A 15778-nucleotide genomic window follows, 5' to 3' on the forward strand; every position below is an offset into this window, starting at 1 on the left:
GTAATATGTATAATCTCATTTTCAACCAAAAGTGGACTATGATTGTCCCCCCCACTCCTCATATATATAAACCAAAAAAGAAATTACAATTTTTTACATGCTTGAAACTTTTCTTTGTATGAATATTGGGATTACTAGCTTGTATCTTCCTAAGTGAACAATCATTGTTTAAAATTTGTAGTTCCTTTAATGGTAATTAAAAAACCGAGAAATACAGGTTGATTAATATTTATATATTTTAAACCTGCATTTGATATAAATAATCTTCTACTTAAGTAGTATTAAATATAATGTTTTTATTATAACAATAATGACTGGTTACAATATGAACTTCTTGTTGATCCGGTGATACACTTATCATGAACCAGTAGTGTCAACTGCCAATCGTATCTGCCAATAGTATCTTACTAATGGTAACAGGTAACACTTCTCTACGATCCCGGTAGAGGATAGTCTGCTACAGGGCTTGGTGATCCTGCCTTATCCTAGCCCCTAATTAGGGAAGGCCTATGTTGAACTTTGGACTTAGAAGACTGGATGATCTGATAACTAATTTTCAGTTATATTTTAACATACAAAATCAAGGATCAGAGTAACTTCCAGATATAACCGAAGAGGAAATCGAATCAGCGTTGAAAGGTATGAAGAACAGCAAATCACCTGGAGAAGATGGCATTGTAATTGAAATGCTAAAATTAGGAAGCAAATGCGTCATAAAAGCTTTAAAAACCCTTTATAATGCTTACTTATTTGAAGGAGTTACACCAGAAAAATGGAATAGTGCCATTATGATAATATTGCACAAAAAAGGAGATGTAACAGAAATTGGAAACTACAGGCCTATCAGCTTGTAATCTGATTTATATAAGCTCTTTATGAGAATAATTACTAACAGACTGGAAACTAAGCTGGATTTTCACCAACCATTAGAGCAGGCCGGATTTAGGAGTTGCTTTGGAACGAATGAACACCTACAAGTAATAAACTACTTAATAGAGAAAGTTACAGAATACAACAAGCCATTGAAATTAATATTTGTAGACTTTGAGAAATCGTTTGACTCAGTCCAGCATAGCTCCATGTTAAGAGCTCTTACAGACTGCAGTATTCATCATAGGTACACAACTCTTCTTCGGAATATATATATATATATATATATATATATATATATATATATATATATATATATATATATATATATATATATATATATATATATATAATAGCGCAACGGCTGCAGTTAGAATGTATTGTGGTAACACAAATACATTTCCCTTCAAGAGGAATATTAGGCAAGGAGATACCATCTCTCCTAAGCTATTCACCGCTTTGTTGCAGAGTGCTATGAGAAACAATAATTGGGAGAATATTGAAGTCAACATAAACGGAGAATTTCTGAACAACTTGAGATTTGCAGACGACATAGTCCTTATTGCAGACCGGGTAGATCATGCCTGCCAGCTTCTTCAAGACATTCAGAGCTCGTGTACACGAGTTGGACTTAAAATTAATTTCTCCAAAACACAATATATGACCAACCTAGTACTGGCGAAAAACATCTTAACTAACGGCATGTAAATTGAACACGTGTATAGCTATAAATATCTGGGCCACGAGATTAAATTAGGAAGAGATAATCAAACAACGGAGCTAAACAGAAGAATAGGACTGGTATGAGCAGCTTACAGAAAACTGAGAAAGTCTTTAGATCAGATATTCCCATGTGCTTGAAAAGGAAGGTTTTTGATCAATGTGTACTCTCAATTCTAACGTATGGAGCAGAAACATTGACCCTTACCAGAAAATTAATCAATAAAATACAAGTGGCACAGAGGGCAATGGAGAGGTTAATGCTGAATATATCCCTCAAAGACAGAGTATCAAATACAATAATTGGGAGAAAAACTGGTGTTACTGACGCAGTTCAAAGGATTACAACATTGAAATGGAACTGGGTGCAGATTAAAACGTGGACGAAGAAAATTCTGGAGTGGAGACATAGACACGATGCTTATCGTAATCGAAGACGTCCTCCAACAAGGTGGTCAGATGACATCAATTCAGATTCAGGGTGCTTAAGATAGAATGCATTGGAATTATTTACGGGAGGCCTATGTCCAGCAGTGGACTCAAAACGGCTGATGATGATATCTCTTGACAGAATTTCTGTACACCCTTTATATACTCTTCTTGATCTTCATATCCTTAATAGTAACAAATATCTATATAATGAAAATTTATTTTTTAATTAATTTTGTTTAATAAATTCCTTTGTTAAAAAGTATAATATGAACATAAAAGGAAAGAACTTAAATTTACCTTATTTTTAAAAATCGACGGTTTTTCGTCCAGCGTAAGTCTGCTTCAAGCATAAAAAAGTAATATTCTCCTGAAATTTCCTCGAACAATCCGATTATCAGCAGTAACTATTCAAAAAGAGCCTCTTAAATAAAGAACATTTAAAGCTCTTTACGACAATCCCTTTTATTCAGTACTCTCGCAAAAAGGTCTTAAAAGTCTCACAAGAGGACGGTTTGGAAGTTTTCGATAACAATAAAACACATCTGGCGTGCGATGACAGGCTGTTGGCAATATGAAAGACACCTTGTTTCATCGCCAAAACTTCCTTGAGACATTGTTGTCACTAATAACATCAAGACCCCCGCCCCGGTCTTACATCTGCTGCCTGCTTGCGTGTAATTTCAAATTTAAACATGAACCTGACTGACTATTCGGGATATTTGTGGGTACATATTTGCTGCTTGTATTAACAGGTTTGCTCGTGTTTCTCGTTAAACAATGAGGTTATAGTACGGGTTGTTTTGGTCGAAATATAATACAAAAATTTCATTTTTTTAATTAAATTTTTAAAATAGAACAGGATTAGACAAAGAAAAAAGAAAGAAGAATATAATCATTAGTGGAGCAATAATAGACTCTGAAGACCCAAAAACATTGAAAGAAGGAATGACTACTATGTTAGAAAATCATCTTGAAGTCAAAACTAATATTAAAAGAGCACAAAAAATAGGCACAAAAACATGCTTAATTGAACTAGAAAGCGAAGAAGAAAAAACAACAATCTTAAGAAACAAATACAAACTTAAGAATGTGAAGACCAAAAAAATATGGATTACAGAGGATCTCACAAAAGGAGAGAGAGAGAAAATGAAAGCTTTAAGAGATAAAGCAAGAGAAATAAGGGGAAAATGGAAAAATGGTCAAAATAGGATACAATAAAATCACAGTAGATGGCAAGGAATGGAGATGGTGCTATAAAGAAGAAAAAGTAGTGGAAATAGAGAGTTCAAAAAACTACCAGAGCAACATAAAAAGAACCAAGGAGAGGTCAAGCAACGAATAGAGAAAGAAGAATTACAAAATTATCCGGACAATGATGATAAATGTTTAGTTTTAAGTAGTAATAGGAATAGGATTAGAAATGTAAATGATAAGTATGCCACTAGAAATTTGACTTGTGATAGGAATATGGGTATTAGGCTTACTAACAGTAGTGATAATATTATAGTTAGGGGGACTATCAAAAATGGACATAGCATTAGTAATGAAGGTAGGGAAAAATTAAATATTAGCATTAGAAATAAAAACGGTAATGAAATAAATAACGGATATAATGTTAATACAAAAACCAGGGAGCATGAAATCAACATTAACACCAATAATGGAGAAGAAGAATACAGTAATAAGGAAATACATCTTAACAAGACAAATCATATAGGAATAGCGACATGGAATGTGACATCTCTGACCGGCAAGGAAATAGAAGCTACGGAAGAAATGGAAAATATGAACGTACAAATAATGGGAATAAGCGAGACAAAAAAGATAGGGAAAGGACACATCAATATCAATGAGAAATATAGTCTATATTATTCCGGAGTACCACAGGATCACAGAGCAAAAGAAGGAGTCGGTATAATAGTTAATAAAAGAATAGAATCAAGAATAACAAACTACGAAGCAGTATCATCTAGAATAATCACAGCCCAAATAGAACTAAAAGACAAGATAGGAATAATACAAATATACGGACCAACAGAAGGTAATGAAGAAGAGATAATGATAAAATTCTACAACGAACTCCAAAACGCATTAGACAAATTAAGAGAGACAAGAGAAAAAATAGTAATCTTAGGCGATTGGAATTCAAGAGTAGGTAAGGATATTAACAGGGGATTAGGATGCATTAGACAATATGGGGAAGAAACATTAAATAGAAATGGAATTAAAATGCTGGAATTCTGCCAAACCAATGACCTGATAATAGGAAACACATTCAGTGAACAAACCATTAACGACAAATATACATTTGTGGCTGAAGAGAGAAATGCGAAAAGCTTAATCGACTATATAGTCTATACGAGAAACCTAGAACAAAATATAAAAAACATCTTAACGGAAAAGGAACCCGAACTGTCTACACAACACAGGATGGTCACTGCAAAACTGGAGGATGAAAAAATGGAGGAAGTGGAAAGAAAAGAGTACAAGAAAGTAAATGTAAACAAACTAAAGATAAAAAGTGTGCGAGAATTTTACACGGAGGAAACTAACAAAAGACTGAGACAAATAGAGCGCCAAAAAGAAACATGGACAATGGAAGAAAGATGGAATACATACAGTGAAGTATTAAAGACAACAGCAACTGAAGTGTGTGGAATCAAAAAATATAATAAACAGTTAAAAAGGACAAGGTGGTGGAATAAAGAAGTGAAGACAGAAATAAAAAAGAAGAAAATAGCATGGAAAAAATACCTCGAAACGGGATTAAAAAGAAGATAAAGAAAAATACTATAGGCAGAGACGATTGGCAAAAAAGACAGTCACACAAGCAAAAACAAAAACATGGAAAGAATTTGGAGAAGAACTTCAGGAAGAATATATAACAAATAATAGAAACTTTTGGACGACAATACGACACATAAGGCAAGGAAAACGAAAGGAAATAAACGCAGTAAGAGATACTTCAAACCAAATACAAATAAGCCCAGAACAAATAGCTAGGGTATGAAAAGAATATTATGAGAAAAAATTTGATACCGAAGTGATAAAGGAAGACATTATAATCAATGAAGGCGAAGAAAACACAGAGCCAGAGCAAATAAGTAGAGAAGAAGTAATAGAAGGATTATCAAATATAAAAATAGGCAAGGCAGGTGGAGATGATGAAATTGAACCGGAAATGGTAAAATACATGGGAGAAGAAGGAATAAACTGGCTATGGAAAATATTTAAAGAGGCGTGGGAAAAACAAACAATCCCTAAAGACTGGCAGAACAATATCATTGTGCCAATATACAAAAAAGGAGAACATGTAAACTGCGACAACTATAGGGCAATATGTCTGTCATCGGTGTGCTTTAAAATATATACGAAAATAATAGAGAAGAGACTGAGACAAGAAGTAGAAATGGTATTGGGAGAAGAACAAATGGCATTTAGACCGGGAAGACAGACAAATGACAACATATATATCATTAGAAACCTAATAGAAAGAAGCATAGATACGGGGAAAAAACTAGTATTAGCATTCATAGACCTAAGAGCAGCATTTGACACGATAGAAAGACATATTATAGGGAAATGCTTGAGGAAAATTAACGTACCTAATGCATTAATAAAGATTATGGAAAGTACTTACAAAGAGGTAAAAGGAAGGGTACAAATAACAGGGGAAAGATCGGAAGCATTTAATTGGAAGAGAGGTATTAAACAAGGAGATAGTCTCAGCCCTTTGCTATTCATAATAGTAATGAACGAATTAATAAGAAACACTAGAGTCAGAACTATTCAACTACAGACAATAATAGGTTACCGCAGATTACAACCGGTAACAATAGAGTCCTTAATGTATGCAGACGACATAGTACTAATAGCAGATTCCGAGAATAAAATGCAGAAACTAATGGATATATGGGTAGAACAAATAGAAGAACTTAAAATGGAGATAAACGAGGAAAAAAGTAAGATAATGATAATCAGCGGCAAAGGAGATAAGGAAGATAATCAAATAAAGATAAAATGTAAAAACTCAGAATTGGAAATAGTAACAACTTACGAATACCTGGGAAGTATAATAACTAATGATGGAAAAATAGACTGGGAAATAACAAATAGAGCAAAGAAATCAAACAAGTTATATTATGCGTTAGCCCCAATAATGGGAAAAAGAGAACTTGCACGAGAAACAAGAATAAAAATATATAACACAATAGTGATACCGACTGTGCTCTATGCAAGTGAAAACTGGACAATTCTGGAAAAACATAAGAGCAGGATAAACGCAATGGAGATGAGACATCTAAGAAGGATAGTTGGAAAGACAAAATGGGATAGATTAAGCAACGAGACTATTAGGAGAATGGCCAACCAGGAACCGATAATGAACAAAATAGCAAAGAGACAAATGAACTGGTATGGGCATCTGGTGAGGATGCAATCCAATAGAATAACAAGAAAAATTTATGAAGCAAAAAACATCGGAAAAAGAAAAAGAGGCAGACCAAGAAAAAAATGGATACAGCAAGTAGTAGAGGCGGGAAAACTTAAACAAAAATCACTCGAGGAATTGAAAATAATGGCAGGAAACAGAAAATAATGGAAGAGGTGGGTAAACGGAAATTAAAATAGCTAGCCCAAATCCGACACCCTGTTAGGGTAAAAGGAAGGGGAGAAAGAAAGAAAGAAAGAAAATAGAACAGGAGATTTAGTTATACTCTGTTTAAAAATTATTAATATAGTCAATTCATTCAACTTAGAAATGTTTTGACAGGGTCATATACAGTATGATGCAGATGTATGGAATAAATTCATTATTTCAGAAACAGACGACTTTAAAAAAAATCTTAAAACACGTCAATTTTAATTATTGAATGACCATCAACTGATATATATGTGTTGGATATTACGTCATCAGTGTCGGCGTAATGACGTAATCGACGATTTTTTTAAATACAAACCGAGGTCACGCAACAGCTTATTCGAAGATCTCCTTATTTCCTTTCCAACGATATAATCATTTGAATATTTATTTCTACAGGGTTAACCAAAACTGTTGGTTTATTAATACAATTAACTTACAATAAATGTTTACTTCATCATCATCATATAACGGGGTCCTACGGCGATTGCCGCTTCCCGCATTTCAGCCTCCATCTTTTCCTATCTCTCCAATCTCCCTCTTCTAAGCCTCTAGATTGCATTGTTTTTGTAATTTCTCTTCTCCAGGAATTCGGTGGTCTTCCCCTTTTCCTTCTTTCTGGCGGAACATACATTAAGGCTTTCTTTGGCCACCGCTCCTCCTCCATTCTCATCACGTGACCATACCATTGTAATTGCCTTCCTTGTATTCTATCTGAAAGAGTATCTCTAATTCCTGTACGGTTTCGTATTTCCTCATTCCTGATTCTTTCCATTCTTGATACTCGACATGACCTTCTAAGATAATCCATTTCCACAACGTCTACTTTATCTCGTTAGTAGCTAAACATCTAAAATGCCTTCAGTTGGTCATAAATGTAGTAAACAAAATTTGTAACAATACATTAAATTTTAGATTACTAGCGCAGACGTGTCAAAACAATGACGAAGAATTTAATAGATTACTTCTTCACACTAAAGTGCGCTGGCAAAATTTTATAAAGTCCTCTACGAGGACTTTATGGACTTTATAGACACACCGTCTCAGGACTAGCAACTTCAACGTGAAGTCATATGTCGCCATGTTACCTAATCCAACGGTAGCTTTAACATCTTAATATTTTATAAGAAACACTGTCAACCAAATGTAACCAATTATTTGTTAATGGGTTTTTACCCATATATTTAGTGGCTACATTCATGTACTCCTAGTAAGTATTAACCACACTTTACATTAACCTTGGTCAAAATTTAAACTTCATGTTCTTTTTAATTAAGTGGTTACATATTTTCTAGGACACTGATGATGGAATGATGGATTCCGAAAACGTTTTGTCTAACATAGCCCGTTTGGGTTTTTAAATATATACCTTTTACAAAGAATTTTAATTAATTTTTTAATATATGGTATACAGCCAACTACAGGAACGTAGATTCCTTGTAAAAATAAAAGTCACTTATACGATTACTTAAACTTTCCATTATAGTATATCCATACATGTAGAATTATTTCATTTATTCCCAAAAACAATCCATTTTCCGTCCTTTCCAATACGACCTGTAATATTTTAACGGTCTTCTTATTCGCATTGTGCATTAAGTTCAGTTTGATCGCTTCTATATACTTTCCCGGCTACCACGACCATGATGGATTGTGTTTCACGTGTGCCTTGATACCTCATCCATCATTTTACCTTTGTTTATATTTAATCTTTCCTCGAGATATACCTTGTACATACAAATGACATACAGCATGTTGCTTTTTTTTGTTTGAGAGTGGCAAATATTTTATGATGTGAGGTTAATCGGGAAACATTTAGAAAACTTTGTGTAACTAAAACACAAGTTGAAAGTTTAATAAATGAATTAAAAGGAATAATAAAAGGAAATTAATACGTTGACTGATGTTTTTATTTAGTTTACGTAAATGTTACCATCATAATTTATATAAAATATATGTGGGCTAAAAAAATAAAAAAGTTTCAGGTCATAAAGTGATTTTCCTTATTGAAAAGTTTCAAAATCACATGAGTGCTCTAGGTCTTTTATGAATCAAATAAAAAAAGGGCTATGAAAATTGTCTCTGTAAACGGCTATAAAGACTGTCCATCAATAAAAGCAATCATCGTCCAAAATTTTGCAGACCAACGAAATGAAAATTTAATAACTCGAGATTTATGTAAATAATCTCAACGACTAGTAAGATGCACTGACAATTTGTGATATATTGTAAATATTTACACATTATTCTAATTACAGTGTCCTGAAAAAGGAATAAAACAATTCCGAAAGCTAGATCAAAAGTCAAAAGAGTGTTTCTGTAACATCCCGGCCAAACTTTCTGACTGCAGCCCTAATAAACTTGGTTGTTTGTTTATATCGACAGTCAATAATATCCAGTATTTCTTATATATATATATATATACATATATATATATATATATATATATATATATATATATATATATGTATATATATATATATATATATATATATATTTATACAATCTCCGTTTTTCGTATAAGTGAGCCTAGAAGAATCTCAGCTAAAAGTAAATAAAATAATAAATATCAACAATATACCCATCATTGCGTTCTAATATCTCTTTGAAATCCTTTTTACTTTATTTACAGCTCTTTTAATTTGTTCGTTTAATATTTGCATCCCTATTTCCACAGAACGTACTCGTTCTCCCTCTTTAATCAAAACAAAATGCAATCCGAATGCCTCTAACCGCCGAACAAAAGAAATATCAAATGACTTTTGACCGTGCCGCAGGGAAACATGAAAATTCTTTTGCAGTATATTAATTACTTTGCGGAAAATGAATGTGTTTGTCAACGGGTATCATGTTGAATGTTCTGGCTGGTGAATAAAGTTCAGCTCGCAAAGAATAAGTTGCTATCTCACACGCGAACCAAATGAATGGCTATTTATTCGCTCCACACTCAGGTTTAACATAGTGGCCGGTTTATTTGATAACTGGATAATAATAAAAGATACTAAATGGTAATTACCCATTCGTTACTCTTTATTTGACAGTTCTTTACAAGCATTTTCAGTTACAACTTTTTCTAATTCGCCTTACATCCAGAAATTACTTTTTTATATCAACAATTTTTCGTACTTATCAGAATTCACGTATTCATGATAATCGCCTGATTTAGAACCTAATTTAAAACTTTAAATTGTAACTGATACGAAAGCCATTTCTCTACCTAAATCTACAATAAACAAATATATCCTTAAAGATTTATTCGTTTTTCACTGGGACTGCTCCTAAGATAATTCTGCTCGTATCCATTAAAGGCAAGCGTTTATTCATGTTTTTTTATTACGCGTATACTGCGTTCTTATTAGGAATCCTCTCTTTATTCCATCACATTTCTTCTACACAGACAATCAATCATACTATTAACACTATCTACTATCTATTGAAATATAGCTTCTAAATCCTTCTATTTTTTATTTCATCAATAATTTACAGATATAGAATTTACTAATTTACTTGTATATAGTAAATCAGCTGACTATTTGACTCATGGCTCACTGGCAGGATTTTACTTACTTACTACAATGTTTATTTTGAGTGAGAGGTAAGGGATTTTTTATTTCGAAAAGAAGAAACATGTATGAGTCCCCGTTTAGGATCTTTTAATCCTCTTCAGGTTAGCTTTGAATGTGTTGTTGGTAAAGCAAATCAGCCCAATGTGGCTGTTGAGATGAAGTCACTACTTGAATCAGAGGTGAAAGGCTTGCCTGGATGAGATGTTCTTTCCAGAGTGTAGTGTACGTGTTTGGTGTTTTGAGCATAATGTGACAAGGACCGAGTCTTTATTTATTATTGTTCCTGCAAGCCGTTTTTACGTCTATATCCAACTTCAGAACTAGTGTATTGCACGAAAATTTTGTAATTGGATGTTTCCGTTAAAGACAGGGCCTCGTCAGCTTTTGAGAGGCAGTTTGTCACAGGTAGCCCAGTGTAAATGTGTTTGTGATAGCCTGACAGTGATGGACGCTACCATTTCGATGTTACTTTAGTTCCGTCAGTCGTCTAGATAAACCCTTCCGACTTCATAATTTGTGGCAGGCACAATATTCTGTTGTCAGCCGGAGGAACCAGCGACAAGGATAATTCGGTAGCGGAAAGATAACCCCTTTCACTGTTATGCTAGTGTGAGTGTTGTGTGTTTGAATGTGAATGTGTTTGAGTCTGAATCGGCAGAGACGCAAACTGTGTTCTCTAGTGACCATTGTTCCTGCAAGCCGTTTACGTCAAGCATTGTTAACGGCCAAGCTTCGTCGACGTTCAATAGACAGTTTCGGCATTTGCCGATTAAGGTGATAAAATAGTTGCTCCCATTTTCTCAGGAACGGACAGGTATCATTGAGTACTGCGATTGAGAAACCGTAAAAAACCAATATCCCCCTGTCTGGGACAAGGAAAAGGATTTGGCTTTAGGTGAGTGCGGTAAGCTAGCGGTGTAGCTTTGAGGATGTCAGCGTATTCGCCCGAGATTCGTCCGAGTCGAATATAAAGTTTTTTGTCTTGTGGCCTCCGGATTCTTACGTGACCTAGATAAGAGCAGGAACTACTGGTGATGCAGGGTGTCTTGGGTGATGGATTCTGGACCATTGATAGTTCTGAGGTTAAAGTTCCTGTTGAAAGTTTTGATTCTCTTGATAATTGTGGCAACATTGGTGGTGTTATGGATTTCACGGGATGAGAAGTCCCAGGGTTTTCTGCATACGCTACGCAGAATGCTACGCTCCGCACCGATCAGTTTTTTCTTTTGACAGTTTATTAGAAGGCAATATAAGTTAGACTTATACTCCATAATGGGCCTAATAAATGCTTTAGTGTTGTAGGAGAGTGTAGAAAGTGTGTACGAGAGTTTTTGGGTGTGTTTTTTCAATTTTTCCTATAAGTGGTACGAGAAGGCGGGCTCGATTGCCGACCCTATGTAAAGTTCCCTTTAGATTAGGTTTCCAGTTAAGTGTCTTAATAAAAAGAACACCCAAAATTGGAAACTGTTGAGCTAATATTGAGCCTTTGTCCCATCAAATTCAGGGAGAGTTGATCGTCGTGGCGAGCGACAGCTCTCACAGATGTTTTAGGACTGCCAAACACAACTGTTTGTGTTTTTGCAGCATTAAGTGTGACTCTTCAATTATTACACAATTCTTCGACGCTGTTTAAAAGAGTTTGTGCTCTTCTAAAAGTTCTCCCAGGAAAATATTCGTTTATCGTTGTAACGAGGGCAGTATCGTCCACGTAGAGATACAGTGATTTTGAGATGTTGCTGTTGTATATTATATACAAACAAGGATGCTAGCACTGAGCCTGGGGAAACTCTAGCTCGTGGAGTAAAAGGGGTTGAGAGTTGATTGCTTATTCTCACTCTTACAGTTCGATTCATTAGGTAAGAATGTATGATTTTTATAAATTGGAGGGGTAGCCTGATATCAATTAGCCTCCGAATAAGCCCGTCATGCCAGACTTGATCGAATGCCTTTTGTACATCCAGAAAGGTAGCGATGGCGATAGAATTGTCGTTTATTGCTTTTGTGGATGAGCTCGAAGACGTGTTTATTAAAGATATTGGTCTATAGGATTCCACATCGATACGTTTCTACGGTTTGGGTATCATGAAAGTGGCTATTTTTGAGACATGCATTAATAGTTTTTGTAAAAATTGGGGTTACACTCTTTGGGAGTTGTTTTAGGCATCGTCCACTGATATTGTTAGGTTCGGGGGAGTTATTTTTGCCAAATTGATAATAACTCTTCGTTTCTTTGTCCGTTAGGGGGGTCATGATCGGGTTGATTTGGTGTTGAGTTTGAACAAGCGATCAAAGTTTGGACTGTCTGGGGAGGCAGGATTTTGTCTTGATTGATTGATTTTATCAAGATTTATAAAACGTTACGGATAAAAAACTATGTAAAGCCTCTTAAGTTGGCAATTCTTTTTGTTTATGTTTAAGGCGAATCCCTCGATTGTATTGTACAATATTGTTATTTAGTTACTTTTGTTTACATTTTAAGGAAAATCCTTTGACTGCATTGTATGTTCTTTTTGTTTTGTTTTTGGTTGTCAGTAATACACCGAAATACGTTTCTGTAGTCAGTGTTGGTAAATTAAATTCATACTGTAATATCATCACAAGTTGAAAAAAAAAATAGTGAAAATTAACAACTACTCTTTTTTTAGGAAATATGAAAAGCTATCTTCAGGCTTCACTCACTTCCGTGAATCACAATATTTCATTAAAGTCAATTAAATGCGCAGACAAATGCTGCTAAGTTCCTGTAAGCAATAAAACGAAAAGGATAATATGCCATAGGGTAAGAATTGAATAATATATGTCTGTGATCAAAACCTGAGCAAAACTGATCCACACCCTAATTGAAACGCTGATGATTATAATAACCCTTGCAATAAAAAAGTTATATTAAAATATTCATGTAATATAGTTAATACTTACCATTAGAAAACCCAGCTAGAAGATCCTTAAGTTGATTGGACGGTCCACAGATTTCCACAGCCGATACCCGTACTGAAAATCTGGCACCGGTCTTTTGCCTTTGTTCGTTAATACCTTTGAACAACCATGATATTGCACAAGGGATGATCCCAATAGTGTTGGAGCTTTCGGGACTGCCAATCATTGTATAGGATTTTCCTAAAAAGAAAAGACGTAAAAAAATACATTTTCTTTATTTGTTTTCTGTTGCTGCAATACGGTCATTTCTTTAGTGTGTTGACCGTTGCAGACACAAAATACTCTTTTACATATGTTGCGTAACAACAATACTTAATATTTTTAGTCTATTTTTGTATCATATTATTTAGTTTATTTTTGTATTATACTGTATATTAGTTTAGATATATAAAATTTCTTTGTACTAACTAATAATCTGTAAAGCGCCGTTATCTTGCATTTAAATAACTTTCTACACAAGTTTCTAAAACCTTCATAGAATCGTAACAATGAAAGGATTAGTATTTTCCAAATTACCCTCTGACGCATTCCAAAATTCCGCAAGTTGAGACAAATACCCTTATCAGGTAGTTTTTATCAATGATTTGAAAGTTAAAGGTATTTGAAAAATAAACATATCTTTTAATACGTCGAGGGGTCAGGGGGGAGATTTCGGAATGTTTGTGATTGAGGGGAGAGAGTGGAGATCAGTATCAGTTCAAATTCCAGCACTGAAGGAGCGTCAGGCTCTACTCGCCCTAGCGGCATATTAGTGTTTTAAACCAGTCGGTATATTAATAAGTTCGTGTCAATATTGTATCACCGACAAGTGTGTATCATATGCAAGTTATCGGCGTTTAAAATACATTGTATTTGTTTAAATATATTTGTTCAAACGTTCTTTTCGAATCTTCATTTTTCCCAGTTTTCTGGGTGGTCCTTCAAAGAAATATATATATAAAGTGAACCTATTTCCCTAAGGAAAAACTTTGTTCCCCAAGGGAAAAAACCAGCGACCTATTACTGGTGCGTGAAACAAAGCCATCAGGACAAAGGTGTAAGGACAAACACCTACATCTTCGCTCAACAAATTTAAATTTAAAAAAACATAATATTTAACTTAGATACGTCACAAGAAAGTAGTTTCAGAACCTTGCTAAACAACAAAAATACTTTGATCAATTAAACAACACAAGATACGTGGATAATATCTAAAAAGAAAAAGAAGCACGAACTTGAAACTGTAATCAAGAAAAACTTTAAAATATATAAAAACAACCAAGAAGCAAATTGTTATTGATTACAATAATCAACAAGCAAAGACATTTTGGATGATGGAAGAGGACATAATGAATAAATGGTATATTTCTTAACAAAAAATAACACAGTTAAAGTGCAAATTAGGCAAACAAAAGAAAAGTAGCTAAAAGAAAAAAATCAATAGCTGAAGAAATTACATAATCAATATGATTCATGTAATTACCATAAGATCTTTAAGCAGATTATAGGATATTTCAGAAATAACAACATGGTCTCGATTCAACAAATCAACAAAATATTAACAAACAATAATGAAATATGTACTATATTAAACCAATATTAAAACCATGCATCTCGATGAACTTCAGCTATACTGGCACCTTACTGATTTCAGGAATGCTTCATGACCATCTTAACTGGTACTTTACTTTATTTCTCGTGTCCAGTTCAAACAATTTAATCTTATCCATCCATAAAAAGGCAGTCTGGATGGTCGTGTTAGTTGTTCAGTTGCGTGCAGGAGATCGTGTTCAGTGCAAAGTTTCGAAGATTCTTGTACCACCCAACATTCACACAGGGTATCGGACTCAGCAGACAACAGTCCCTATTTCTCCATGTTGGTTTAACACTTAAACATTCATATTCGCAGACGATTGTCTTCCACATCCAGTAAGGAAGATAGATATCAGACAAAATTTCCTCTTTGAGGATTCAGATGGCGTGGAACAGCTTCTTACAGAACAGGAACAGTATTTTGCAGATGTAAGGGTCAATGTTTTAAGGATGGAAGTATGTGCGCCCCATTTTTTGGTTTACAAGCTTGTGGAGAATATTGTTTCTAAATGAAAGTTTACCTTTTAGATTCAAAAAATGTTCTTTAAATGACAACCTGCGATTTAAAATAACTCCCAGGTATTTAGGAGAAGTATAATATTCAAGGGTTTCATTACACTATTGAATGTTCAGTTTTCTGAAAGCGGCTCTGTTACACAAGTGGAAGGAGTTCTCGGTGGTTTGGCTTTAAAATAGTTTAATTTATAGTATGTTTATATATACATATATATATATATATATATATATATATATATATTTATATATATATATATATATATATATATATATATTTATATATATATATATATATATATATATATATATATATATATATATATATATATATATATATAAACATATACACAGCATACAATGAACCCGAGATCATAACATCCATAAAGATCGGACGTCTGCGCTGGATGGGCCATGTTGAACAAATGTTGGAGACTGAAACACCAAAACACATTATGAGGCAAACACCAGTAGGAAGAAGGTCAAAGGGAAGACCCAAACTTAGATACATGGAACAAGTGGAACAAGA

The 15778-nt window shown here is 34.0% G+C and overlaps 1 protein-coding gene across 1 annotated transcript in view; it reads right to left on the reverse strand.

The window, feature by feature from the left end:
• LOC140442283 (kinesin-like protein CG14535) overlaps nucleotides 1-15778 on the reverse strand; it is a 105271-nt gene that overhangs the window by 28645 nt on the left and 60848 nt on the right. The window contains exon 3 of the mRNA XM_072533359.1: nucleotides 13147-13344. Within this exon, the coding sequence (XP_072389460.1) occupies nucleotides 13147-13344 (198 nt within the window). The remainder of the gene's footprint in view (nucleotides 1-13146; nucleotides 13345-15778) is intronic.

Source organism: Diabrotica undecimpunctata, chromosome 1 (genome assembly GCF_040954645.1).
Source record: "Diabrotica undecimpunctata isolate CICGRU chromosome 1, icDiaUnde3, whole genome shotgun sequence".
Classification (NCBI taxonomy): Eukaryota; Metazoa; Arthropoda; class Insecta; order Coleoptera; family Chrysomelidae; genus Diabrotica; species Diabrotica undecimpunctata.